At 50.5% G+C, this 26100-nt stretch overlaps 1 protein-coding gene across 1 annotated transcript in view; it reads left to right on the top strand.

Annotated features, from left to right (window-relative positions):
* The window catches only part of ITGA9 (integrin subunit alpha 9), a 348465-nt gene that overhangs the window by 277668 nt on the left and 44697 nt on the right, over positions 1–26100 (top strand). Inside the window, exons 20-23 of the mRNA XM_066244543.1 lie at positions 2098–2177; positions 8067–8156; positions 10455–10563; positions 16626–16733. Of these exons, the coding sequence (XP_066100640.1) occupies positions 2098–2177; positions 8067–8156; positions 10455–10563; positions 16626–16733 (387 nt within the window). The remainder of the gene's footprint in view (positions 1–2097; positions 2178–8066; positions 8157–10454; positions 10564–16625; positions 16734–26100) is intronic.

The following is a 26100-nucleotide window of genomic DNA, read 5'->3' as shown; positions in this document are numbered from 1 at the left end:
TTTAAATTTATTTGTTCTTTATTTTAAATATTGTATTTGCTCCCATTTTGTTTTTTTACTTTAAAATAAGATATGTGCAGTGTGCATAGGGATTTGTTCATAGGTTTTTTTTTATAGTCAGGCCCTCCAACGGTCTGAGGGACAGTGAACTGGCCCCCTGTGTAAAAAGTTTGGGGACCCCTGATATAGATGTTAAGATCAGGAGTTAAGACGCGGAGACGGGGGCCTGGGCGGAAAAGCCCGTGGAGAAAGACCAAGAAGGGACTCAGTTAGGGACAGGGGCTCCCTCTGTCCCCAGCTGGGCTTGCCCTCCCCTGTCCCGCAGACCCTGTGGGTCATTAGGCCCCAGGCCATCTGCTGAGCCTCATGACTGCATTACCGGCTTCCTCTGGCCAGCTGTGTGTGTGCCTGACCTTCTGTTCTCCCCACGCCTGTGTCTCTGACTTTGGCTTTTTGCCCAAACCTTTGGCTTTCTTACCTCACCTTGATCTCTAATATGTTCAGTTCAGATCTTCTGCCCGTTCTGACTCTTTGCTGGGACCAGACCCGTGACTTTCCCTTCCTTTGTGTCTTCCGCCTTTGCTTCCTGTGCCCTGCTCCATGCCCCACCCTCACTGTGAGCTGAGTCCCGCGGCAACAGAAGTTTCTGTCTAGAAAGGGATGTTCAGAGGCCACTGTAGGTGCTGGCCCAGTGTCCTGGTCCAGGGTTCATTACTTTCAGGCAGCATTCCGTTCGGTAGATTCCAGTCTTGCAAAGCTTAGAATTAGTCATAAAGGAACCCAAATAGTTAGTAAATAAGTCATAGACTCTCAGAGCTTAATGGAATTTAAGCTTCCTTTTGTCCACCCTCTCTTCCTTTTACTGAAATGCAAGGAGATTAAGGGTCTCTGCATAGTCAGTCTGTGGTAGAGCCTGGTTTGGAACCCCTTCCCCAAGAGCGTCTCCCACATTCCCACACATGCCCAATATATACAGTGAAAACTGGCCCTGGCCAGTTGGTTCAGCGGTAGAGCGTCGGCCTGGCGTGCGGGGGACCCGGGTTCAATTCCCGGCCAGGGCACATAGGAGAAGTGCCCATTTTCTTCTCCACCCACCCCCTCCTTCCTCTCTGTCTCTCTCTTCCTCTCCCGCAGCTGAGGCTCCATTGGAGCAAAGATGGCCCGGGCGCTGGGGATGGCTCCTTGGCCTCTGCCCCAGGCGCTAGAGTGGCTCTGGTCGCGGCAGAGCGACGCCCCGGAGGGGCAGAGCATCGCCCCCTGGTGGGCAGAGCGTTGCCCCTGGTGGGCGTGCCGGGTGGATCCCGGTCGGGCGCATGCGGGAGTCTGTCTGACTGTCTCTCCCAGTTTCCAGCTTCAGAAAAATACAAAAAAAAAAAAAAAGAAAACCATTTGCTGAACACGGGAGCTGCCTGAGATAGTTTTGGGTGCTCTGTGGACACAGCACTAAACAGCCTTGATTCTTACAGTGAAAAAGTCATTTCTTTTCAATGCTCTTTCAATTCTTACCCCATGCAGGAAAAAGTCTAGAGTGCGAGCATAATCTGTAACACGGCCCTGTCACTCGGTCAACCCCCCCCCACCACCACCACCAAAGTAGAGTAGAGCCGAGGCTCAGAGCCCTCAGCAGGCAATGAAGCTCAGCATGGCTTTGTGTGCCTGACCCTTATCTTTGTGACTCCCTTCTTTTCGAGGCCAGTGACCCTGGGTCCCCGTCTGTGGCCATGGTATACGTATTTCCCTTTAAAATAGTCTCGAAACAAAGAGAGCGAGGCAATAAAAATATGAAGCCAAGAGCAGCAGGTGGTACAGAACGCAGATATGGCAAAACATGGGGAAGGTGCTGTGTGAGCGGAACTTAGAAAGTCCTGGCTTCAGAGGACAAATGGGCCACTTCCTAAAAAGAACCCCGGCTGTTGAAAGGGACAGCATGCCTCTTGGCAAGGGAGGTTTTACTGTGAAAGCTGTGTCCCTGGCCTGACAGTCAAAAAGATATGCATGCAAATAAAGCTTGTCGTGCAAATACATTTCCAGGGGTCATAAACTGCTTTGGAATGCCAAATGTCACTTTCTTTTCTTTCTTTTTTTTTTTTTTTCCAGTATGAATTCAGCGTTATCTTTGATACAAGCCATCTGTCCGGGGAAGAGGAAGTTTTAAGCTTCATCATTACTGCTCAGAGGTAAGGGGGAGTTAAACTTTTATTTTCCCAAAGATACAGTATTGATGGAACCGGAAAAGATATCCCCTGGCCATGCTTTGATGATACAGGAAGCCGAGGGGGATGCCGTGTGAAGCCCCGCAGCGCTGGGTGGGACCAGGTCTCTTGGGGAGGGTGCGTGTCTGGTTCTGCTTGCACAGCTACCTCGCCTCCCTTTCCCTGTCCTTGGAGGACATCGAGGACAGTCCCGCACATTCTTAGGTCCCTCTGGGGTGATGCAAAGTCCTACGGTCACTTCAGCTCGCAAAGCAAGCTCACAGTTGCATGATTAAAATGTCGGGGTAGTGATCTTGCTCTTTCACTGGCCCTCTCCCCATTTCCCGAGAGCAGTTGCTGAGCCCCCTTGACTCACTGCAGGGACTGGAACAAGAGAGGTCGAGCTTAGCAGGGACTGTCGGGAACACTCACTGGGCTGTGCAGCTATTCAAAGCTGACTCCTACTCTTTGGAAAAGGGAAGACTGCTTCCAACCTCAGCCTCTAGGCAGCCTGAGAGATACCTTCAGCTTCTTCTGCCGAGCCTCTGCCATGCGGGACTGGATGCACAGGGACTACACGCTGGCTTTCCCCAAACGTGGGGGACTCTGGGGCAGTCAGTCACCTCTCTCACTCTGCCTTCGGAGGGGAAGGCAGCAGCCCCTCCCCCTCACACTTCCTGGGCAGGAACCACTGTTTGATCAAGTTTCCTAAAGTGTCATTTAAAAGGCAGACACCCGGCCCTGGCCGGTTGGCTCAGTGGTAGAGCGTCAGCCTGGCGTGCAGGAGTCCCGGGTTCGATTCCTGGCCAGGGCACACAAGAGAGGCGCCCATCTGCTTCTCCACTCCTCCCCCTCTCCTTCCTCTCTTGTCTCTCTCTTCCCCTCCTGCAGCCAAGGCTCCATTGGAGCAAAGTTGGCCCGAGCGCTGAAAATGGCTCCATGGCCTCTGCCTCAGGAGCTAGAATGGCTCTGGTTGCAACAGAGCGATGCCCCAGATGGGCAGAGCATCGCCCCCTGGTGGGCATGCTGGACGGATCCCGGTCGGGTGCATGTGGGAGTCTGTCTGACTGCCTCCCCTTTCCAACTACAGAAAAATACAAAAAAAAAAAAAAAAAAAAAAAGGCATACACCCTCCCCCTTCACAGTTTTCTCCAAAAACTGTCTACAGAAACCTTCCTTTCTCAACTCCGTTATGTCCCTGACGTCACAGCTTGGATTCTCACCGCCAGACATAGTAAATCCTGGTCTAGCACTTTTTTCTGGATTTCAGCACGTATTGTGCCTCCGCCAGAGTTTCCATCCTAATATCCTGGCTCCCTAACCCCGTGAGCGGTTCTTGAATTTTCTCCAGAACAGTTACCCAAAGGGTCCACGACGATTCTTCACAAGTTCTGAATCTTTCTGTGTCACCCACAGTCTCAGGAAAGGCTTTGCACTCGGGCCTCAGTCTCCATCTCTAGTCACTGGGCATTTGGGAAGCCCAGGGCAGGCCCCAGCCAGTGTCACACGGCAGTGGATAGCCGCAGCACCCGTGGGGTGCAGGTAGAAGGGAGCCTATTTTCATCTCTCGCTACCCTTTAACTTGGTTCCCATAGAGGCCTTCTTCCTTCCCAGCATCAGTTAAGATAACATTTCCCCCGGAAGTGACTGTGAAGCTAGAGGCATACATTATCCGAGCCCCTCAGTCCACAGCCACCATGACACTCGTTTGCTTTCAGTGCCGCTCTCTGCACTTTTTTTCAGCACGATTGCTACTATTGTGGAGAAAATTCACTCCTAAAAATAAGAGCAGAGCACACCACAGTGGCCTTTCTGTCCTTTTTTATTATTATTATTCATTTTAGAGAAGGCGGGGAGAGAGAGAGAGAGAGAGAGAAGAGAAGAGAGGAGCAGGAAGCATCAACTCCCATATGTGCCTTGACCAGGCAAGCCCAGGGTTTTGAACCGGCGACCTCAGTGTTTCCAGGTCGACGCTTTACCCACTGTACCACCACAGGTGTCCTTCTTTACCACGCGTTGTATCCAACTTGCATTCCACAGCTGATGGCGTGCTGGCCGTTTCGTTCCTTACTGTGGCACTTAGTGAACATGAACGTTAAGTGTACCCTATGGATTGCTCTCAGCCGTACAGAGTAGGTGGAACTAATAACAACAGTGAATGCTGAAGTACAGCCCCCAGCCCCTGAACTCCTGTGCAACCTTCCGGCGCTGCGTGGCTCCTGCTGCCCGGGCGCCGCCGCCACGGGGTCGGAGCATGCCCACACAGGTCGGAGCATGCCCACACAGGTCGGAGCATGCCCACACAGGTTACGATCGGCTGGGTTTGCAAGCCGTGAAGTCATGCAGGACTCAGTTCTTTGTCATTCACACTGTTTTCAAGAACACAGAATTCACGTTCTCATAAAATGTGACTGTGATCTAACAGAAATGTGTGAGACATAAAAGAAAAGGGAGATTTCCGCTCCCATTGCTAGAACCCGGAGTCTTCCCTGGGGAGGTGGCATTCAAACAGAGGAGTCTGTATTTAGGCTGAAGAAACATGGGCACAGTGGTGGCGATGTACGGGGGACAATGGACTCTGTTACACCCCTGTGCGTGGCGGCCATTGGAGTGAACTGGGGCCTCAAGAGCCATCTCTGAGGAAGGGCGTGGGACATATAGCATACCAGGGCGGGGGGGAGATGGGGCTGAAACAGGAGACTGGGCCGGGCCACGAGGGCCCACATGGCCTCAGAAAGTCTGAACTACATTCCAGAGGCAGTGGGGGCCAATGAGTGTATTTGAAGAGGGGAGTGACACATTGATTGTCAAGTTTAATAAAGGGAGGCAGATGTCCACTGACACCTGAAAATTCTCCCTCTCCTGATCCAGAACAAACTCCCCGATGTTGGGAAGATCCATCATTATGACCTCTCAGTCCCTCAGCACCTGGGGCAGCCGGTATATCTGGGGAGGAACATTTGGGCAGGAAACGTGACAGGAAAGAGACGTCCCTTGTCCGAAGGAGGACACTTCATCTGCCTCCCAGCCCCCCTCAGGGCTAATGAGTGGTGTAAAAGGACCGCTGGCCAACCCAGGATGGCGAAAACTGCATCTGTTAGAATCACATGTCCATGGACCTTTGGCGCCCTGGCCTTAGGTGTCCACTAGAATCCCCTGGGGAGCTTCAAAATCTACCGCAGCCTGGTCGGTCCGCCTCCAGCATTCTGATCTGATTGGCCTGGGGTGAGATCTGGCCTTTGGGATTTTGAAAAGGCTAGTGAAGTGATTGCACTGAACAGCTGCCGCAGAGAACCACTGTCTCTAGCCCCTTACTCTGTATGTACCGAGCACATTTTTACTCAGCAGACATCTATTAAGCACCTATTGTTTACCAGATACCGTGCTGGGCACATACGAAAATGCTAACAACGGACTAAATTCAAGAATATCTTCTGTGCGGTAGTAGTATTGCCACATACCATCGGGGAATGCCAAGCCTTGGTCGCTTGACTACTGAATTAAATATCAGAGCTTCTACTCCTTTGAATCACAAATGTTATTAGGAAGCTGTATTATCTGTGACACACACGGCGGAATATTTTAGGCACTGGTTTCTTTCCAGACTTGGGTGAAAATCTGATCTTACTGCCCCCCCCCTCCACCCCAAGGGCACCCACAACAGCGACTTCCTGCTGTGATGGAAAGATCTCTAAAGCTCCTTATCTCGAAAGCCAGCAACCCTGCCTTTCTGGCCGTCACCACCCTTTGAAGGCCTCTTGCCCACGTGTGGATTTAGGAGGACGTAATGTTGAGAGGAAAGAGTTTCTCAAGAGCTCCCCTCTCAGCGGTCCGGCTTGGCCGACCTCAAGAAAGCATCCCGAGTCACGCGCTCCCGGGGTGACCGGAGGCCTTTTGATGTCTGGCCTCTTTATCTCAACTTTTCAACTTCGCTCCGTCTGGAGCCGTCACCTGATGACAGATGACACTGTCGGGCCTGAGCTGCCAGCGGCCACAGGTGGCTGGACAAATGGCAGGGCCAGGGGTGGTGCTTCCATCCGGAACCGATTCCGCAGACCTGGCAGGAGGCCCTCGTGGGGGAAGGGAGCGAGCCCTGGGTTGCACCCCACCCACGTGGGACTCCTCTCGGGTCCGCCTAGAGCAGTGGTTCTCCGGCTGTTCATTGCCCCCTGGGGAAGGAAGGGCAAGGAAGTGAGGCCAGGTGGGGCACCTGATCCTGCTGCTTCTGCACACTGTGGCTGCCCTGGGAGTGACTTGAGTGATGGGTGTCACCCCATCAGCGGAAGACAGATGAGGAGTCGGGTCAGAGTCACAGAGCGCATTGTTTCAGAACAATAGGCGAGAGGAGGGGAGGGGATGTGAGTGCTATTTCAGTGTTGTCCAGTTCAGCACTTGCTGGGTGGGAGAGGAAGGCGGTGGGGGCAGGGCGGGCAGGGCGGGCACGGGGCGGGGGGCGGGCAGGAGCCCGGGGCATGGACTGTGCCTGAACCACAACGGGTCTTGGAGACTCTTCTGTTCCGCCCTGGAGGCTGACCTTGGCCTTCTGCTGGGATCCCACATTCACACCATGCCGTAGCGTGGTCACTGTCACTGCCGGGTCCGGCGACAGGCACCCAAGGGCCATGCCTTTTGTCAAGGCTTTGGCTTCCTGGGAATAATCATCACAGTTCATATTTGAAATTTAATTAAGTAGGAAAGGAAAACTAGGTCTTCTCTCTTCTCTTCCTCCCCCCCCCTTCCTCTCTTCTTTTTCTCCTCTTCCTTCTTTCCATCTCTCCACCAAGCCTCCAAATCTAGTAACAGGAGAGGGAATCACAATGGAACAGCCCTGCTTTCGGAGTCAGACTGGCCTGGTTTGCTCTGGGTCCCTTGGGGCAAGTTGCCTGATCTGTCTGAGCTGCTCCTTCCTGGTCAGAGGTGGGCAGTCCCGCCCCTCTGCGGTCATTGAGAGGACCCAGGGCGGGCATGCTGGGGAGTGTGCCTGGCACTTCCCACTCGGTAGCTCCAGCCCCCTCGCTTGGGCCTCTTCGGAATGACCTCACAAGAATTCCAGTCCCGGGCTTTCTCACCCCAAAGGGGATGCCTGTATATGGACATACTGGAGCCCGAAGTCCATAGCGGGAGCTCCCGTGATATCTGTGGTGACAGGGTTGGCTGGGGCCCCTCTGCCGGGCCTGCCTGTCCGTGGAGGATGGGTGCTGCCTTCAAGTGGCACATACTGCTGAAGCCTGAAGCCCAGCAGCCTGCTTCCTGGCCGCAGCCCTGGCCTTGCTGGTCCGTTATTCATGGAACGAGCACTCACAGAAGTAGCACCCGCTGTCGGTGCCCATGTGTGTATAACCCCTCGGCGCTCACTTTTCCCACACACCACGGCCCTGCGCCCAGCTCCTGGCACTGCCACTCTACCCGAGGCTTCCTCTGGAGCCCGCTCCCCGCGAGTGCACAGGGCAGGCGCCAGGGGAGTAACGGCCCCTGCCTCACCTCTCCCAGCAGCAGCGCAGGTCTCAGGAGTCAGGGGACAGGAACACTGCCTCCCAGAGTCCCCCCGCCAGACGGAGCCCAGCTGCCCAGAGGCCTGGCCTCCGGGATCACATGCCCTAATGGCCTTCCTCCCCGCCCCTGTCTGCCTTCTCCACTCCACTCGTGTTTTCTGGGGCCCCAGTACATTAGTTGCGCTCACATCTTTAGGAGGGGAGCCCAACTGAGACTGTAGAGTGCCCCCTGTGACTGTATAGGGACCAGAAACAGAACTGAGGTGAAGTGAGGTGCAGACTCAGCCCCTGGGGGGTGCAGGCTGAGCTCCGGTCCGGAGCCCGGGAGGCTGCTGTCCGGGAGCCCGTGCTGACCACCTGCCGCTCCCCTCTCCCCGCACAGCGGCAACGCAGAGCGCGCCGAGTCCCTGCACGACAACACCCTCACCCTGATGGTGCCGCTGATGCACGAAGTGGACACGTCCATCACCGGGTGAGTCGCCCAGGCCTGGGCTGCCGGAGCACAGAGGTTCCCTGCAGGGGACACTGTGCCTTTCTTGCATTTGCGTGTGTAGCCTGGAGTCCGTGTGTAGCCTGGAGTCCGTGGCCCTGCCACCTCCACGTCTTCCCAGCTCTGAAATGCAGAACGCAGGTCCAGCGACAGTGACCAGTGCCCCCCTCTCTCCTCTCTCCTCATTTCTCCTCTTTTCCCACCTGGTAGGTAACACAAGAAGTTGGAGCCCCTTGATTTCTTTGAACATCCTGTACACCTTTACATGCACGTTTGCCCAGCACCCATCCCTCCAGAGTGCCGTATGGTAGCGGGCAGCGTGATTCCTGGGATTAAAATCTCAGCCAGAGGCGTCCCAGTGCCCTGGCTCGTTCCAGTCAGAATTGGCTCTGTGTGTCCCTGTTACCTCTTCTGCAGAGCCGGCAGCAGCTCTGCCTGATGTCCGTGCTGGTCTGGAGTGGGCAGGGAGCCACCAGAACGGGCACACCTCTGCCGGGTGAAGTCCAGGTCACTCAGTGCCACGGTGTGGCCTTGTCGGAAAGCAGGGCTGTGGACCCCCAGAACAACCCGGGGCAGTGTTCAGCCAGAGCCCAGGCCTGGAAAACGGAGAATTCAGTTCCCATTCCCGGCTTCAGAAAACAGAGCACATACATACCTCTTAGATGGTGGGCAAACGATTTGCACAAGCCGTTTAGATCAAATGAGGATCCATTGAACCCTTGGCCTAAATGCAAGCTGAACTTCCTGGAGGTTGAAAGTTTCTCATTTTTCAGTTTTCAAGTGCCCTTGCCTGGGCCTTGGCTAGAAGTCGGAATGCTAATCCATCGCAGAAGGAGGCCCCAGGGTGATACAGCTCCTGCCGCTGGGTGCCGGGAGGGCCAGCCAGTGCTCTTGGCGTTTTTCATTGCAGTCTTCAGACAGGACGCATTGGTGGAATATATTTGCATATTAACATAGCTTTGCCTTTCTTTGTAGCTCTGTTTTTAACTACATAGTTTATTTACTTGTCTCATCAGAGGCATAGTGAGAATGTGCCCTGAACCAAGCCCTCTCCGTGGGGACCAAAGAGAAAACACTGGCTGACTTGAGCCTGTTGTCAGGCCCTAGGGGCCCTCATTGTGAGGTGCGAACAGCCCCCAATGAAGCCATCGCTTAAACAAACGAGTCAGCCTCTGATCTTTCCAGGAACACAAGACAGGGTGAGCATCAAGGAACCAGTGCCTGCCATTTGAGAATACTGAGACTCGCTACATTTCTTAAAAAAAACAAAAAATACATTCAAGTTGAAAATAGATGAATTTTGGCCCTTGGCTGGGTAGGGTAGTTGGTTAGCACACCATCTCAATACGCCAAGGTTGCAAGTACAATCCCCTGTCAAAGCACAAACAAGAATCAACCAATGGATGCATAAATAAGTGGAATAACAAATCAGTGTTTCTCTCTCTCTCTCCTTTCCCCTCTCTCTCTCTCTCTCTCTAAAATCAATCAATAAAAATCTTTATTTAAAAAAGGAAAATAGATGAATTACTGTGCATTCAGACTTAGTACATTTTTACATCATTATTGTTTAGGCAAATGAGTAGCTTCTAGAATCCCTTTAAGAATCTATGGTTTGTCTGGGAATCTACATGAATCTGGGCTTTGTCTCATCTCAGGGTTTGTCGATACGGGCCACATGGCAAGCATGCCACAGGCAGAGCTTGAATTCTTACATCTTATATAGCCACTGTTTAAAATCTGAAGACCAACGGTATTATCGACCAGAAATCCACTTTTAAGCTCTAAATTTCTAATTATTCTGGTAGTTTGAAATTTTTAAATTGTTAAATGAATCTGTCACAGAGTAGGGTTTAGGATGCCAAATATATCATTTATTTCCTAAAACCTTGCCATTGTCTTCCTCACTCCACAGAAAGGTTTTCCAATACCAACATGGAAACAGGTGTAATTTTATAATCCAGTTAAAAAAAACAAACAAACTGAAATCAAAGCTACCATAGCCGCCTTCTTCATTTTAAAACTCTAACCCCCATATATATAAACATATGTAGCTTATTGATTTGACCTCAGATGAGAAGTCCTTGTCAGAAATGTCTGTTTCGGCAGCGTACATCTGACCGTGCCTGTTTACAGGAGAGAGAAGTAACTACGCAGCTGGTGGAACACTGGAGAGAGAGCCGGGTTCCAGAGACAGATGTGTGGGTTCGCAGGCTGGGAGTGGCCAAGGGTCACTTGCCCGTGGCTTGGGCTGATGCATGTCACGGTGGTTTCTTCTTTCAGGATCATGTCTCCAACCTCCTTCGTGTACGGCGAGTCTGTGGACACGTCCAACTTCATTCAGCTGGATGATCTGGAATGTCATTTCCAGCCCCTCAACATCACCCTTCAGGTACTCACCCTTGGAGACCGTTTCCTTCATGGGGGACCATTGGCAGGGGCCCCCCGGGATGTGTCTTCTGCAAGGCAGCTAAAGGGCCAGGCTACTCCCAGGAGAAACTGTTCCCAGCCTGGTTGGCTGGGGTGTAGTGCATGTATGTGTACCTGTGTGTTTTCTATAACCACACGTAAAATTAATCCCTTCCCTATCTGGTCCTCCGCTGTGTAGCAAAGCAGCGAGAGCACATGTGGACTCCCCATGGGGGAACGAGAGCCTCTGGCTCACCGAGCGGGGCTGGCCCTCCCTGTCACTCCAGCCTCATCTCCAGCGGGGCCACTCACTGGGGACTGCGGCCATCCTGAAAGACATCGTTCCTTCTCTAAACCAGGGGTGGGCAAACTTTTTCTGAAAAGGGCCAGAGGGTAAGTATTTCAGGCTTGGCAGGCCATACACTGCAGGTTTCCCCAAACTAGGGCCCGTGGGCCGCATGCGGTCCCCTGAGGCCATTTATCCGGCCCCCCTGCCGCACTTCCGGAAGGGGCACCTCTTTCATTGGTGATCAGTGAGAGGAGCACTGTATTTGGCGGCCCTCCAATGGTCTGAGGGACAGTGAACTGGCCCCCTGTGTAAAAAATTTGGGGACCCCTGCTACAGTCTCTGTAGCAACTATTCAATTACTGTGGCGCAAAAGCAGCCCTGGGCAATGCAGACGCAAAACCGTAGCGTGATGGACGCTGAAATTGGAATTTTAAGTCATTTTCACCTGTCAAGAAATGTTACTCTTTAAAAAAAAATAATAATTCCCCAACCGTTTAAAAATGTAAAACCATTCTTATCTCACCAAGTATGTGAAAACAGGTGGCAAGCCAGATGTGGCCTGCAGGCAGGACGTCGTGTGCTCTCAAGTACAGAGTCTCAGGCCAGCACTCTTCAGTGTGAGACTCTGAATATAAAACTCGAGGGGCCTTGGCATCATCCAGTCCAGGGGTCCCCAAAATACGGCCCGCGGGCCGCATGCGGCCCCCTGAGGCCATTTATCCAGCCCCCGCCGCACTTCCGGAAGGGGCACCTCTTTCATTGGTGGTCAGTGAGAGGAGCATAGTTCCCATTGAAATACTGGTCAGTTTGTTGATTTAAATTTACTTGTTCTTTATTTTAAATATTGTATTTGTTCCTGTTTTGTTTTTTTTTACTTTAAAATAAGATATGTGCAGTGTGCATAAGGGATTTGTTCGTAGTTTTTTTTTATAGTCTGGCCCTCCAATGGTCTGAGGGACAGTGAAATGGCCCCCTGTGTAAAAAGTTTGGGGACCCCTGATCCAGTCCATTCTCCTCAATTGACAAACACGGAGAAACATAGGCCCAAGCAGGAGAGGACCGGCTGCAGGGCCCGGAACTGGGAGAGGTGGGAGAGGTCAGGACTGGTTGAGCATTGAGCGGACAGCGGACAGCCCCGTATGGCCCAGCCCCTTGCCCGGAGCTGGGGACGAAGGGGAAGGAAGGAGGGGAGCGGGCCGCCCCTCCCACAGCGCACCATAACCAACACCCCACGTTCCCCAGAGCTCTCCCCCGCCTCCACTGCGTCCTTCCCCCTTGGGGACGGTGGTTTCCTGGTCTGGCACTCACTGCTGTGGCCAAGCCGTTTTTATATTCTTTCTCTGTGGCTGTGCAAGGATGGACCAAGGGGATGACAAATAGTGATGAGGTGAGGGTCCAGCGAACGTGGCAGTAAAACATTTGTGGAGTCTCACAATGGTCTTCCTCTCCAAAATGTTCCCCCAGGCAAGAGAGCTCAGAAACCATGATGGATAGCACATGTCCCCTGCTCGGACAGGAGGCGCCTCCTGGCCAGCTGAGCCCAGCTGTCACACCCCGCGCTTGATTTACTGGGGAAAGGGGGGAAGAGGGAGTTAGACCTACTTTTGAGACCTTAGAGAGATTGCTGTGAACGGGACCCCTCTGTGTTTCTGAATTGCTTCTCGGAGTTCGTTTCTTTTTCTCCATTGCTTTTTGTAATTGGATAGAAAACAGATAAAGGGCCAGATGGAGTGTTTCATTTTCTTTAAAACACTTTAATTTTAATTACTTGCCTGCTTTTATAGTTTTCAAGTGTCAGACAACAAAAGATAACAGTCAAGAAAATTATTTTATCTAGAGCTGTGGCCAGATAGCTCAGTTAGTTAGAGCAGTGGTCCCCAACCTTTTTTGGGCCACGGACCAGTTTAATATCGGAAAATATTTTCACGGACCGGCCTTTAGGGTGGGACGGATAAATGTATCACGTGACCGAGACAAGCGTCAAGAGTGAGTCTTAGACGGATGTAACAGAGGGAATCTGGTCATTTTTTAAAAATAAAACATCGTTCAGACTTAAATGGAAATAAAATGGAAATAATGTAAGTTATTTATTCTTTCTCTGTAGACCGGTACCAAATGGCCCACGGACCGGTACCGGTCTGCGGCCCGGGGGTTGGGGACCACTGAGAGCATCGCCCTGAAGTGCAGAGGTTGCCAGTTTGATCCCCCGGTCAGGGAACATACAGGAACAGATCTATGTCTCCCCCTACCAATCAATGAAAAATAATAAACATTAAAAAAAAGAATAAATTATTTAGAAAGGTGTACTTGACATATGCCATGGAATGAAGTGGATATATATAGTGGTTGAGAGGAGAAAGCAAGAAGAAATAGTAGTTATAACAAAAGACACAAAAAATGTATCAAAGAAAGGAAGAAATCTATCTGAGGGCAGGTAGTTAAGTCATATTTCTCTGAAGGCATTTTTCCAGGGAGCTTCAAAGTTTGGTGTTTAGGCAACAAGCTTCCCTGACATCTGACCTCACAAAGGATACAGGCTAGAGAGTTGGGGCCCCTGGAAGGAGTGATGGACATGCCCCTGAGATAAACCTCTTGATTATCAGTGGCCCAAGGAAGAACATACCACTCGGCAGGATTAAGAGCACCGGCTGGGACCGTAAGACGGATGGTGTGTGCCGTTGATTAGGAGATTCTCTTATGTCAGCAAAGCTGACAGTTTCCTTGAGCATTGTCTGATGGCTCATTTTTCGGTACAGTTGTCATCGTTGTGACCATCCTGCAGGAAGGCCGCTGACCTTGTTGATGAGGATCATGACCAAGAGGTGGAAGTAATGGGGGAGGGCGGGGTCAGGAATACGGATCAATCACTTCTGTATTTCCTTATTGTGGCAACATCACTCCTGAAGAAGAACACAAGACTTTCTATATATAAAGAGCTGTTCCTGTGTCTTTTACAAGCTATTTTTCAGTAAGCTACATAATTGTTTAAAGAATTCACCGCAGCCCTGGCCGGTTGGCTCAGCGGTAGAGCGTCGGCCTAGCGTGCGGAGGACCCGGGTTCGATTCCCGGCCAGGGCACACAGGAGAAGCGCCCATTTGCTTCTCCACCCCTCCGCCGCGCTTTCCTCCCTGTCTCTCTCTTCCCCTCCCGCAGCCGAGGCTCCATTGGAGCAAAGATGGCCCGGGCGCTGGGGATGGCTCTGTGGCCTCTGCCTCAGGCGCTAGAGTGGCTCTGGTCGCAACATGGCGACGCCCAGGATGGGCAGAGCATCGCCCCCTGGTGGGCAGAGCGTCGCCCCTGGTGGGCGTGCCGGGTGGATCCTGGTCGGGCGCATGCGGGAGTCTGTCTGACTGTCTCTCCCTGTTTCCAGCTTCAGAAAAATGAAAAAAAAAAAAAAAAAAGAATTCACCGCAAATGCCACGGGAACTGGAGTCTACATTTCATCAGAGTTTTCTTAACAGAGACAAATCTGTTGACCAATGATAGGCTGTTGTTTTTTTTTGTTTTGTTTTGTTTTGTTTTTGCATCGAGCGTCGATCCTTTTCCCTCACCTGCAAAATGATGAAAAATAGTGCAGTTGTTGCACAAGAACATTCGCAGAGAATCAAATGTGAAGACATTTGTTAAAAATAAGTTACTGAGGTAATACAAGCTCTCCCACCCGTCTGGCCCTGATGGGGAACTAATGCAAATCAAACTCGTTTTCTTCTTCCCTTCCGCGGCTCAGGCTGTAATTGGGACTTCCCAGACATACCAAGCAGGTTTCCCCCCCAACCCTGCGCTCTCATGTTTCACTTCAGATTACTTCTTTCTGTTGCGATTGGATATTCCTTCCTTTTCTTGTGTCTCGGGGTTCTTGCTTTTGGGAACTCTTGTTCCTTTTGAATTGAGCTGGCGATGAGAATTCATCCGCTGTCTTTTGTTTTGTTTTGTTTTGTTTTGGTTCTTTTTTTGGTCTGTTCTTTGAAGCAGAACCAACTACTGTATTACAAACAAACAAACAAAAAGGAATAAAAAGAATGAAAGCACGGTTTTTTAGGGAAGAGCTGGCTGGAACCGGATCCTGACTCGCTCTGTCATGTGTGATGACTGCTTAGATTTCCAGCCATCTCCTGGCCCTGCCCTTCTGACCTCAACTTCCGAGACGCTGCCGTGAGCCCCTGAATTCTGTCTAGTCCTGGGCTATGGAGCAGCGTTTCACTTCTTCCCCCTCTCTTGCTCCTAACCTGTCATTAAAAAAAAAAAATTATTGAGGTATCATTGACATACAATAAAGTTCACCCATTTAAAGTGTGTGTGCAATTCAAAGATTTTTCGTACGTTTACAGAACTGTCACTCCCTGTACGAATTTCTTGTTGTTGCTGAAACTACTTACCTCAAACTCGGTGGCTTCAAACTTCCAACAACACCAGTTTATTATCGTATAATTCTGGAAGTCAGAAGCCCACAGTGGGCCCCACTGGGCTGAAGTCACGGAGTCAGCGGGGCTGTTCCCTTTCCGGCGGCTCTGGGGGGAGAATCTGTTGTCTTGCCTGGTCCAGCGTCTGGAGACTGCCGCGTTCTCTGGGTCCCCTTCATCTTCAAAGCCAACGGAGGCTGCTTGAGTCTCTCTCCTCCTGCAGCTCCCTGATTCTGACTCTTCTTAGTCCTCTTCCCTGTATCAAGCCACTTGTGATGACATTGCACCCACCCGGACAATCCAAGCTAATCCCTTCATTTTTAAGGTCAGCTGATGAGCAACCTTAATTCCCGGTCGCCATGTAACATATATCCACCGGTTTTACAGACTAGGATGTGGATGCCCTGGGAGTGGGGGAAATTCTTCTGCCTCTGGCACGCCCCGTCTTTCCTACACCCCAGCCCTCAGCAGCCACTCGTCTTCTTCCTGTCTGCACATTTCTACCCATCTCTTCTCCTTCATCTTCCTTGCTTCCCTTGAGTTTCATGGTCAGCCCTTGCGCTGTCTCTGTTGTTGGTCTCCCTGCGGCTGCCATCGTTTCTCGCTGCGCAGGAGGTGATGGGCGGCTCAGACATGATGGAGAGGACTGGGGGGAGGGGGGGGCGGGGCTGAAGTTTCACAGGACCCACGGCTGAGACGGGAAAGAGGGGACAGATGCCAGCAAACAATATTAGCAGGTGACACCTGCAAGTTACAGAGCAACCAGATCATCTGGATAGCGGAGTACAAACAGTCCTTTCTGTACATTAGATCCTTTGGTTTGGGGACAACCTACTTTATCTCTGAAGGGCTCGATTACCTCAAATGATAAAACTAAAGGGTTTGACCAGATGGGTGGCTCTCAAAGTATGGTTCCTGGGAGCTTATGAGAATTGCAAATCCTTCAGCCCACCCCTTGACACACACTGCACACGCACATGACCTACTACTTCGGAGACTCTCTGGTCATGACCCTCCCCCCCAATCTATGTTTTGACACACCTTTTGGTTATTCTGATACATGCTCAAGTTAGAGAACCCCTGAACTAGATGATATCTGAATTCCCACAAGTGTCATAGTCTATGAGTACATTTCTAGACATAGAAAAAGAAATAACTCGTAGCAGGGAAGAAGACAAGAACATTGAACTCTCCCACCATTTGATGTTACTTTACTTTAAGTCATGGTCTTCTAGAGCCCAAACCCTAGCGTCTCTGGTTATCACTTCACAGAATTTTAGAGTATAGACTGCATGACCCTGAAATGAAGATCCATCCTTCTATTAAAACGCACTGTGCGCCTCTCACCCCCACAGGTCTATAACGCGGGGCCGAGCACCCTCCCTGGCTCCTCTGTCAGCATCTCTTTCCCCAACCGCCTGGCCCCCGGAAGTGCGGAGATGTTCCACATCCAGGAGATGGTGGTGAGTTCTCCTTCGTTTCTCTGTTGCTTTCAGACTTGAACCGGGTCGTTCACATTTTGTATTCCACCCAGAAAGTTAGCTCATTCTAACCTTCGCAAACCTCGGGAGAAGCCGGGGGTACCTGCGACGCCTGGATTTCTACATTGAGACTGTTTGGGTAACGTCATAAGAAGACCTCTCTGGGGAGAGGCACAGGTTAGTTATGAACCGGGTTTCTGGGATAGACTTGACTGACTCCGGAAGCTGCCAGCAACTGTCTGTAGTCTTGTGTGGGTCTGAATGCATTTTCCTTTAGGGAAGAGCCACAGGGTTCATACAGGTTTCTCAAAGGGGCGTTGGTGCCTAGAGGGCGAAGCGTTGGTTCATATCAGCGCAGGTTGAAACTCAGGTTTCCGCAGACTATGCAATTCTACCTGATCCTACGTCGACTATAGATGGTTTTGTCTCAAGGAGAGGTTGGTAACTAGCATATGGTCACCCCCAACCACCCGTTTGACTTCCTTGGTGTCCGGAATATCACATTCCCTTGGTTTCTCCTTTCTCACAGGCTCTTCTCATCTCCCCAACCTGTACAGAGCCCAGGGTCTCCTTTTTCCTACACTCGGTCTCCGTCTCGCTCGTGGCCTCCTGTTCAGTCCGTGCAGAATTCAGCAAATACGTTGCACTGCCTAGATATCCAGCACTGGCTTACCATAGGGAACCAAACAGACAGAAACATCATTTCCCGGCCTCGCTCGTGGCCTCCTGTTCAGTCCGTGCAGAATTCAGCAAATACGTTGCACTGCCTAGATATCCAGCATTGGCTTACCATAGGGAACCAAACAGACAGAAACATCATTTCCCGGCCTTGTGTGCATTCGGGCGGAGACAGACACAGAGTGAATAAGTAACTCATGATAGGTGACGGTAGATGCCATGGAGAAAAAGAAAGGTGGCAGGACTGGAGCCTGGGAAAGTGGTCGTGTTAAGTGGCCAGGCAGGTCTGGCTGAGACCTTCATGGGTGGGGGTGGTGGGGGGACCAGAGCTGCCTCAGGAGCTCACAGTGGGATCTTTGCAGATGAAGGGCCTGGCCAAGTCCGTGTCTCCTGAGAATTCTCTCTCCTTGATTTTAGCCCTGCCTGCTTCTTCCTCCCCTGGGAAAATGCCGCCCCCACGCTGCCCGCGCTTGCTTGCCGTCCAGGTGGGACGCCCGGGAGTCTGGGTGTGTGCGCCGCTCATCGGCGCTCGCCCGTGGGGGGCTCTCTGCCTCAGCGTGAATCACTTACCTCGCTGGCAATAGCCGCTGACAGTAACATGGATTTTTTTTTTTTTTTTTTTTAAAGCTGGTTGGTTGAGAGGGCACGTTTTGCATGAAAAACATCCAGGGTTTTATGACTTAGTTATGCACGGAGGGCAATTGCCACAAGAAGTCTCCCCTGCAGCACGCTTGCTGGAGGCCAAGATTTAACTTGTACATAAGCCAGGCCTGGCACTTTAAAGCAGCCCAGCAAATAATCCAAAGCAAAATTGAACAAGTCACTGTTTTCACCCCCTAATGACTCCTACTCTCCCTAGTGGTAAACACAGGTTCTTTTTTTCTTCCCCCCCCCCCCATCCTTTACCCTCAGTTTTTTCTGTAGAAATTCAAGGACTTGCCCTGTACCGAATCGGCGTCCCTCCTGGGTGGGAGGTTCCTGTGAGCAGGAAGCCGGGGCTTTGGGACCCTCCCCGGGTGCAAAGCTCTTGGATGATGTGCATTCTTTCCCCTGACATCCTGTAACTCAGATGATGTCATGTAAAGGGGACTGTTAATAATACAGCTTATGTTTTATGACAGGGGATCAGAGAGGACAGGGAGGAAGGGAAGCCCTCTGGAGCAGGGGATGGACGTCTAGCCCCGGGGTGGATTTGAGGATTACATGATGTAACCCGGTGCCTTTGAACAGAATCTGGTCGGGACGTCTTCCCAGTACAGTAGAACTGTGCTCCCTCATAAGTGCTCTTATTGAGCCATTCCGGGGCCCCTTGAAGTTCCACTTTGTGTGACTCTCCTCAATTCTTCATGCGCTGACTTCTCTGACCTTTTCTGAGCTAAAATGGAAAACAGGTCTCCCTCTGTGGGGAAGTGGAGCTGGCACTTGGTCATTTTCCCCACGTTTCTGCCACAGAAGATCACAGTCCCTCTGATTCCCTTCTCCCCACCGTCGGCCATTCTCCTTGCTCTCTCCATATTGTCAAAATAAGTAAAAATTCAAACGCGAGCACTAGCTCTACATGCCTCTGCATCCAGCCTCTCCTGCTCACACGCTGTTCCTCCTCAGGCAGGGAGGACCCCGTTTAGCATTGGAGAGCTTGCTGACTTCCACTTTCTTAATTACTTCTCTGTGTAACTCTCAGAGACACCCTCAGCTTCTGTGTAAAATCAATAAGGAGGCCCTGGCCGGTTGGCTCAGCGGTAGAGCGTCGGCCTGGCGTGCGGGGGACCCGGGTTCGATTCCCGGCCAGGGCACATAAGAGAAGCGCCCATCTGCTTCTCCACCCCCCCCCTTCCTCTCTGTCTCTCTCTTCCCCTCCCGCAGCCAAGGCTCCATTGGAGCAAGGATGGCCCGGGCGCTGGGGATGGCTCCTTGGCCTCTGCCCCAGGCGCTAGAGTTGCTCTGGTCGCGGCAGAGCGACACCCCAGAGGGGCAGAGCATCACCCCCTGGTGAGCAGAGCGTCGCCCCTGGTGGGCGTGCCGGGTGGATCCTGGTCGGGTGCATGCAGGAGTCTGTCTGACTGTCTCTCCCTGTTTCCAGCTTCAGAAAAATACAAAAAAAAATAAAAATAAAAAAAATAAAATAAAATCAATAAGGAGATCTTACTGGCCACAACCATGGGGTCCAAAACTCTGCATGATCTCCCACCTCCCTTTCAGCCCAGTGTCCTCTGCCTCCAACCTCATCCTTGACTTGGTCTTCCAGCCACTCTGGACCAGGAAGGCTGCTGAACCACCCACCTGCACCTCCCTGAGTTTCCTAACGTTCATGGCCTCTCTCACTCCTCTGGCTGTGGAAAGCCCCCTCATTCCTCAAGACCCAATTCACACATCTTCGCTTCCAGCAAGCCTGGCAGATGCCATCCCAGCAAGTCCCACCTCAGGGCATCTGCACCAGCCTCTGCTGAGAACACTCTTCCCCTAGATCCTTGCATGGCTGGCTCCTTCTTATAATGCAGGACTGAACCCAAAGTGTAACTTTCCAGGGAGATCCTCCCTGACCACATTAGCTAAGGTGTCAAACCCCCATCAACTCTTTGTCCTATTTCCCTGTGTAATTCCCTTCGTATCGCTGGTCGCTATCTGGAATTACTGTTTTTCATTGTCTGTCGTCTTCCACAAGATTAAAACCACTATGACAGTAAAGGTCATGGCTGCCTTGTTTCCTGTGTACCCCGTGTTTGGTGCCTGGACCTCGGTATGTGCTCAGTTAGGTGAAAAAATTGGCCACTCTGGTAGTGTCACCATCACAAATATTTCTTTCTGCCTTAGGATAGGTGTGTCCCTAGACCTCTCTATACACTGCAACACATTTTGTGCTCACCTCGTTTATTCTCAGAACTTGGAAAGTTTGCACGGAACTGGAATCCCCAAGGAGAGATGTTTTGATAACTTCCCTTACCCCACAGCAGAGGTTGCCTTAATTTCAAAGGTAAAACCGAATTAGGAGCCGAATCACCAATAGGAATGAAGGCTTCCAAGAACAAATTTAAACTCCGAAAATTTTGTTCAGAGATATAATGGAAACATTCTCTCTTCTCTTTTCTCAGTCCACCTTTCCCCCTCCCTCCTTCCCTTCCCTCCTCCTTCCTTCCCTTCCCTCCTTCCCTTCCCTCTCCCTCTTTCCTTTCCCCCCTCCCTCCTTCCCTTCCCCCTCCCTCTTTACTTTCCCCCCTCCCTCCTTCCCTTTCCCCTCCCTCCTTCCCTTTCCCCCCTCCCTCCTTCCCTTTCCCTCCTTCCTCTATTCCCTTCCCCTCACCTCCATCCCCTCCCCCCTCCCTCCATCCCCTCCCCCTCCTTCCACCCCTCCCTTTATCCCTTCCCCTTCTTCCCTCCCTCCCCCATCTTTCACACATACACACACATACACACACACACACACACCCAAGCCTGTTGATCTCTGCGGTAGGCTCAAATAATTTTTTTTCTTTTTCATCTTTCTGCACATGTCCAAGTGGGAGCTGAGTAGTCTGAGTTCCTGAAATGGGTCAGAATTAAGTTGGCTTCAATTTTTTTTTTTCTCAACAGAAGCCAAACACTTAAAAAGAGGGGTGATGGCTGTCTGAATTCTGGAGTGAGAGTTACGCTCCTGGGCTCTCGGTTCAATTTCAGTTTTGGCGACAGGAAGAAAGAATGTCCCGGAAGGTGGGGATAAGCTCCAGCCTGGGCTGCGGGTACACAGTGATGTCCAGGGGCTGCCCTTTATCCCGTGTGGACAGAGCCAATGAATCAAGGCCGCAGTGCCGTCTCCCCGCTGGCTGAGGGCGCCAGCCTTATCACGGAGCCCGGAGGCTTCATGTGCTCAGGCCGCGGGGACACCTGGAAGCAGCAAGCCCTCTTGTGGGGTGGGGCCCAGTCGGAATGCTCAGGCTTAGGTGCCTGGTGCTTTCTGGTCCTAAAAGATGGTGATTACGCCGCTGACTCTCCTGCATTCCCTTTTTTTTTTTTTGTTCCTTAAAAGCAACGTGACACAGAGCCCTGTCGTTGCAGGGGTGATGGGTCCTCACCAAAGTCAGTAACAGGAAATCTCACTGAGGATAAACAGAGCTCATCGGTCATTGCAGAGAAACACATGGTTCTGATTTAACCTGCCGAGGACTAACCGCGTCTGCTTCGGAAGCACAGAAACAGGAAAACTTTCTGAGGGACACGCGGGGACATGTGCAGTTACTTCCAAAAGGAGCTTTCGCAACCTCGTTAGACACTGAGAAGTAATTGTCTCCCCGGCTGTCTGGGAGCCAGCTTCACTCGCTCCTTCTTAATAATCTAAACTTGTGAACTGAAGCACATTTCAGGCCTCCCGTGAAGTCTCGAAACTTTGGACTTAACGAGTGACCTCTAGGTCTCTCTTTCCGTGCGCTCCGAAGGCAGCGATAGAGCTTAGACAGATGGTTACACACGAAACACGGCCTCCAGAGAGGTGATTATTTACTGTCTGCGAGAGGGGTAATAGGACAGAGGGACAGCTAGTTAAATGCAGAGAGAACTCAGTGAAGCGGTGGGCATGCTACGCTATCCTCTGCCGTGAGAGGGGCCCAAGAGCTAGAACCAGAGTTTAAAGAAACCAGTCCAGTTCCGAGACTGTGTTGGATCCCACGGGGGGGCTACTGACTCATTTATTATCCCAATCAGCAGGCCGTTTCTGCTTCCAAATGTTTCATTATCTGTGGAAGGGAAACATTTTCGGCATGCATGTCAAGTGCTCAGATAACGTATTTATGTCTCACTTTTTCGCTAAAGAGACTCTGACCGCATCTGGAAATTCTTCTGTGTCACTGCTTCTCTGAAACTACAGCCCATCTGTATCACTTTAAGTCCCGTTAAAGGCTATGCCCACGCCGGGCGAAGGGGGCCTCGTCTGGGAGCCTTGCCTTTCTCTCGAGTTAAATGCGAAGGGATTCTGTTTGACAGGGCAGCCTGGTAGTGGCTCGCACTCTTGACTTTGAGGGTGTTGGCCTGTCACACCCAAAGGGAAAGGGTGTGTGGGGGGTAGCGGTGAGGGAACCACATTATTTTAGCCAAACCCCAGAGCCGGTGGGGAAAAAAAGAGAGTCATTAGCTTTTAACGCAAGAGAAGTGAGATTTTTTTTTTTTTAATGAAGTAACGGCGGACTCATACAGAGGTCAGGCCTGGACAATGCACTGCGCTCTCCCTCTCCTTTGGAGCATGGGTTTCGAGGCTTTGCCCCTTTGTTTTCTGTTACAGTGTTAGTCTCAGTAACGCCCTGACCTTTCAGATCTAGTCCAACTTTTCCCACCAGTGGTGGACTGAAGGGGTGGGGAGAGCAGCAAGTATTTCATTTAGAATAGAATTTTCAACTAGAGTTTTGACCTTTTCCAGCCTTTTCAAGTCATTATCTTACCCTTTCTGGAAATTCACTGACATGAGGTCATCTGTAAACCTCTTACTCCTCCTGCTCCGTCCCCAACCCTGCAGACCCGGCAGCAGGCTGTTCTTCACGGGCAGCCATTCAGTTCAAAGCAGAGCATGCCTCTTCATTTGAGGACCGAGGCTCAGAGGGGGTGGCCCAAAGCGAGAGCCTCATAATATCTTACCTCGTCTTCCTGTGGTCATCAAAGTGGTTTTCCTTTTCGTCTATTTGTATGAACACATTTGAGCCTCTAGCTCAGTGGTTCTCAACCTTTCTAATGCCGTGACCCCGCAATACAGTTCCTCATGTTGCGGTGACCCCAAACCAAAAAATAATTTTGGTGGCTACTTCATAACTGTAATTTTGCTACAGTTATGATTCGGAATGTAAATACCTGATATGCATTATGTATTTTCCGATGGCTTTAGGCGACCCCGCTGGGGTCGCGACCCACAGGTTGAGAACCGCTGCTCTAGCTACACACAGAAGTAAGTATCAGAAAATCAGAATTTACTGAACTAATAAGCAAGGGGATCCTTTTCACAAAGTAAAAGAATCCATAACTCTTCGGAAGGGTCCACCAAAGGATGTCCTTGAGAGCTCCTTCCTTGGAAATGATGTGATGCACACACAAAACAAGTGTGTTTTTAATTTTGCGAAGATATTAGTTACAAAAAGCTGGGCTTATACATTATGAGGCAAATTGTTATCGCTGATTCTCTGCCCCTATATTAAATAATGTCCTTGAAAAAAATCAAGGCAAATAAATGGATCTATCCCTTCTGCTTATTCTTGGTCATTACTAAGGTTTGAAATGAATGGTGATAACGTGAAAATATTTGTCTGAGGATTTATGATTAAAATATTGTCATCTTTTACTGTTCTTTGGTCACTACAAAGAAACATTCAATAGTAAATCATAGCAATGTGATTTAACATCAGGCATTTGACTAACGCTTATTGATCAATACCACTCCTTTAAATTTAATTTTCTGAATAAAATTTTAAAAGAACAACCTTAAAAAATGACAACAGGCACAATATAAAGGACTCTGTAACACTGTTTATTACAGTTTACATTTTGTTTAATGGAAAATATGTCGTTCTTAATTATCTCTCTACGAGTAAACATCTAAGGTTGGCTTCATTAGCTGGTTGGTATAATTTCTCAATCATTTTATCAATACTACTTTTTACCTCAAACCTTGGAGTCTTAAAATTAATATCTCTAAAGCCACTATGGTAAATGATCAGCCTCCCACTGCAGAAAGGGGGCTTATTCCTTCTGATACATTGGTTCCAAGAGTAGGAAACAAGTAATTAAATTAGCAGAGTAGGCATTCAAAACATTCCCTGGGTTTTCGAAGTCAAGGGGCATGTGAATTCAGAGGAACAGGTGGTAAGTCAGGGGATGGGTCATATTTACCCAGTTGCCATCAGCTGTGATTGGTGTAACGTGATATGGAGAAGTGGCCCAAGGATGTAACAGAGAACATAAAGTCAATGATTAACAGATAAATATCAGTTAACAGGAAACATGTGCTTATTCAAAAAAAAAAAAAAAAAAATGAACCTATGCCCCTTTTCATCCAAGTCCCTTCAACGAACAGTTTTTTAGATCAGACTTCACCCACGACCTACATGGGTGAAGATTCAAAGTCTGGCTCCTGGTAAACATTCCTGTCCTTAAGTTTGTTCCTCTGCTCATTTGATCTTCCATTTCTCTGCCATTGGCCATGTACTGTGTTCAAGGAAGTACACTTTGTACATCAAATCACACACACTTTGGTGATCTTTCGCATCCCCGGAGAAACCAACCAGCCAGAATACAGTCAAGGAATGGAGCCAGTGCTGGGAGAAAGAGGACATCTATGCCTTAGCTTGTTAAAAATACACCAAGAGACCCTGGCCTGTTGGCTCAGCGGTAGAGCGTCGGCCTGGCGTGCAGGGGACCCGGGTTCTATTCCCGGCCAGGGCACATAGGGAAAAAAAAAATACACCAAGAATGCCACACACCCCTGGTAAAAAGTGGCTCTTATGTTTGAGTCATGTTGATCACCTTCTGGGTAACTGGCCCCTCCTAAGATTTGCCCACACGGCCCTCCACCATGTCCTCTCCTGTCCGTCCTGCCTCGTTTCTGGCTACTCCCGCCCAGCGTTCATCCAGTGCTGGCGCCATGTTGGATTCCTAGGCCCTCTAGACTCAAGTCTACTGTTGATACCTCCATGTTTTCTCATGTGCTATTCGCTCTGTCTGGAATGACCTCCCCCATTCTCTCCTTACTCTCTAGAAGTTCCCACCTAAAGTGCCGCCTCCCACTCGGGAATGCAGATCGGAACAGGGGCCTACTTGCTGGTAGAGGGAGAAATTTGTAGACAAGATTTATAATTACGATAGGAGTCCTGCTCTGAAGTTCACTAAGTGGATGAACAAAAAGCTGATGGTTCAGGTGCGCGTGGAACAGAGGCTGTGACGCTGGGACAGTGTGTGAGGAAGGTGGAACGGGACAGTGGGCATCCCGGTTGGGATTTTGGAGATGACACTCAGCCCTGAAGTCAAAGTTTATAGGTACAGGCAGGTTGTTACTTAATCTCTCTGGACCTTAGTTTTCACCCCCAATTTAAGGATGAGAAAACTAAGGAGACCAGACGTGCCCGTTTGCAGGCACATCACTGATGTATGTCTCCATCGTGATATTCTATCTGGCTGACATCCCACTTCACTCTCAGAGATGCCCCAGTTTGGACAATGAATTAAATGGTCACCCTACTACTGTTAGCAGTACCCTCTGCGCTTGGGTATTTTAAGGATCCATTGTGTGTCATAGCACTTAGACTAGTACCTAATGTTAGCTAGTAATATTTCGGTTTATATTTTAACTTAGTATACAGATGGGGCCTTAAGCGGTAAGAATTAGTTTCCAGGGTGATGTGCTTGGGAACTTTCCTGTCCCTCCAGGCTTCAGGCCCAGGGACAGAGACTGTGGTAGGGCTGCTCTGTTCTGGGATCCGGCGGGTGGCGGGAGTGGGGGAAGCTGTGTCCTCGCTCTCACTTTAAGTCAGCAAACAACTATTGGTAGCTTATGCGGGCTCCTCTTCTGAGGCTACAACATGGAAATACCCTGTTTCCTCTCACCCTTTTATCAGACCACCAGAGCCTAAAGCTAGTCTTTAGTAAAAACTTCAGGCACCCCCAAATTACGGCCCGTGGGCCGCATGTGGCCCCCTGAGGCCATTTATCTGGCCCCCCGCCGCACTTC

Source organism: Saccopteryx bilineata, chromosome 10, assembly GCF_036850765.1.
Source record: "Saccopteryx bilineata isolate mSacBil1 chromosome 10, mSacBil1_pri_phased_curated, whole genome shotgun sequence".
Taxonomy (NCBI): Eukaryota; Metazoa; Chordata; class Mammalia; order Chiroptera; family Emballonuridae; genus Saccopteryx; species Saccopteryx bilineata.
This window is presented reverse-complemented; position numbering and strand designations above follow the sequence as displayed.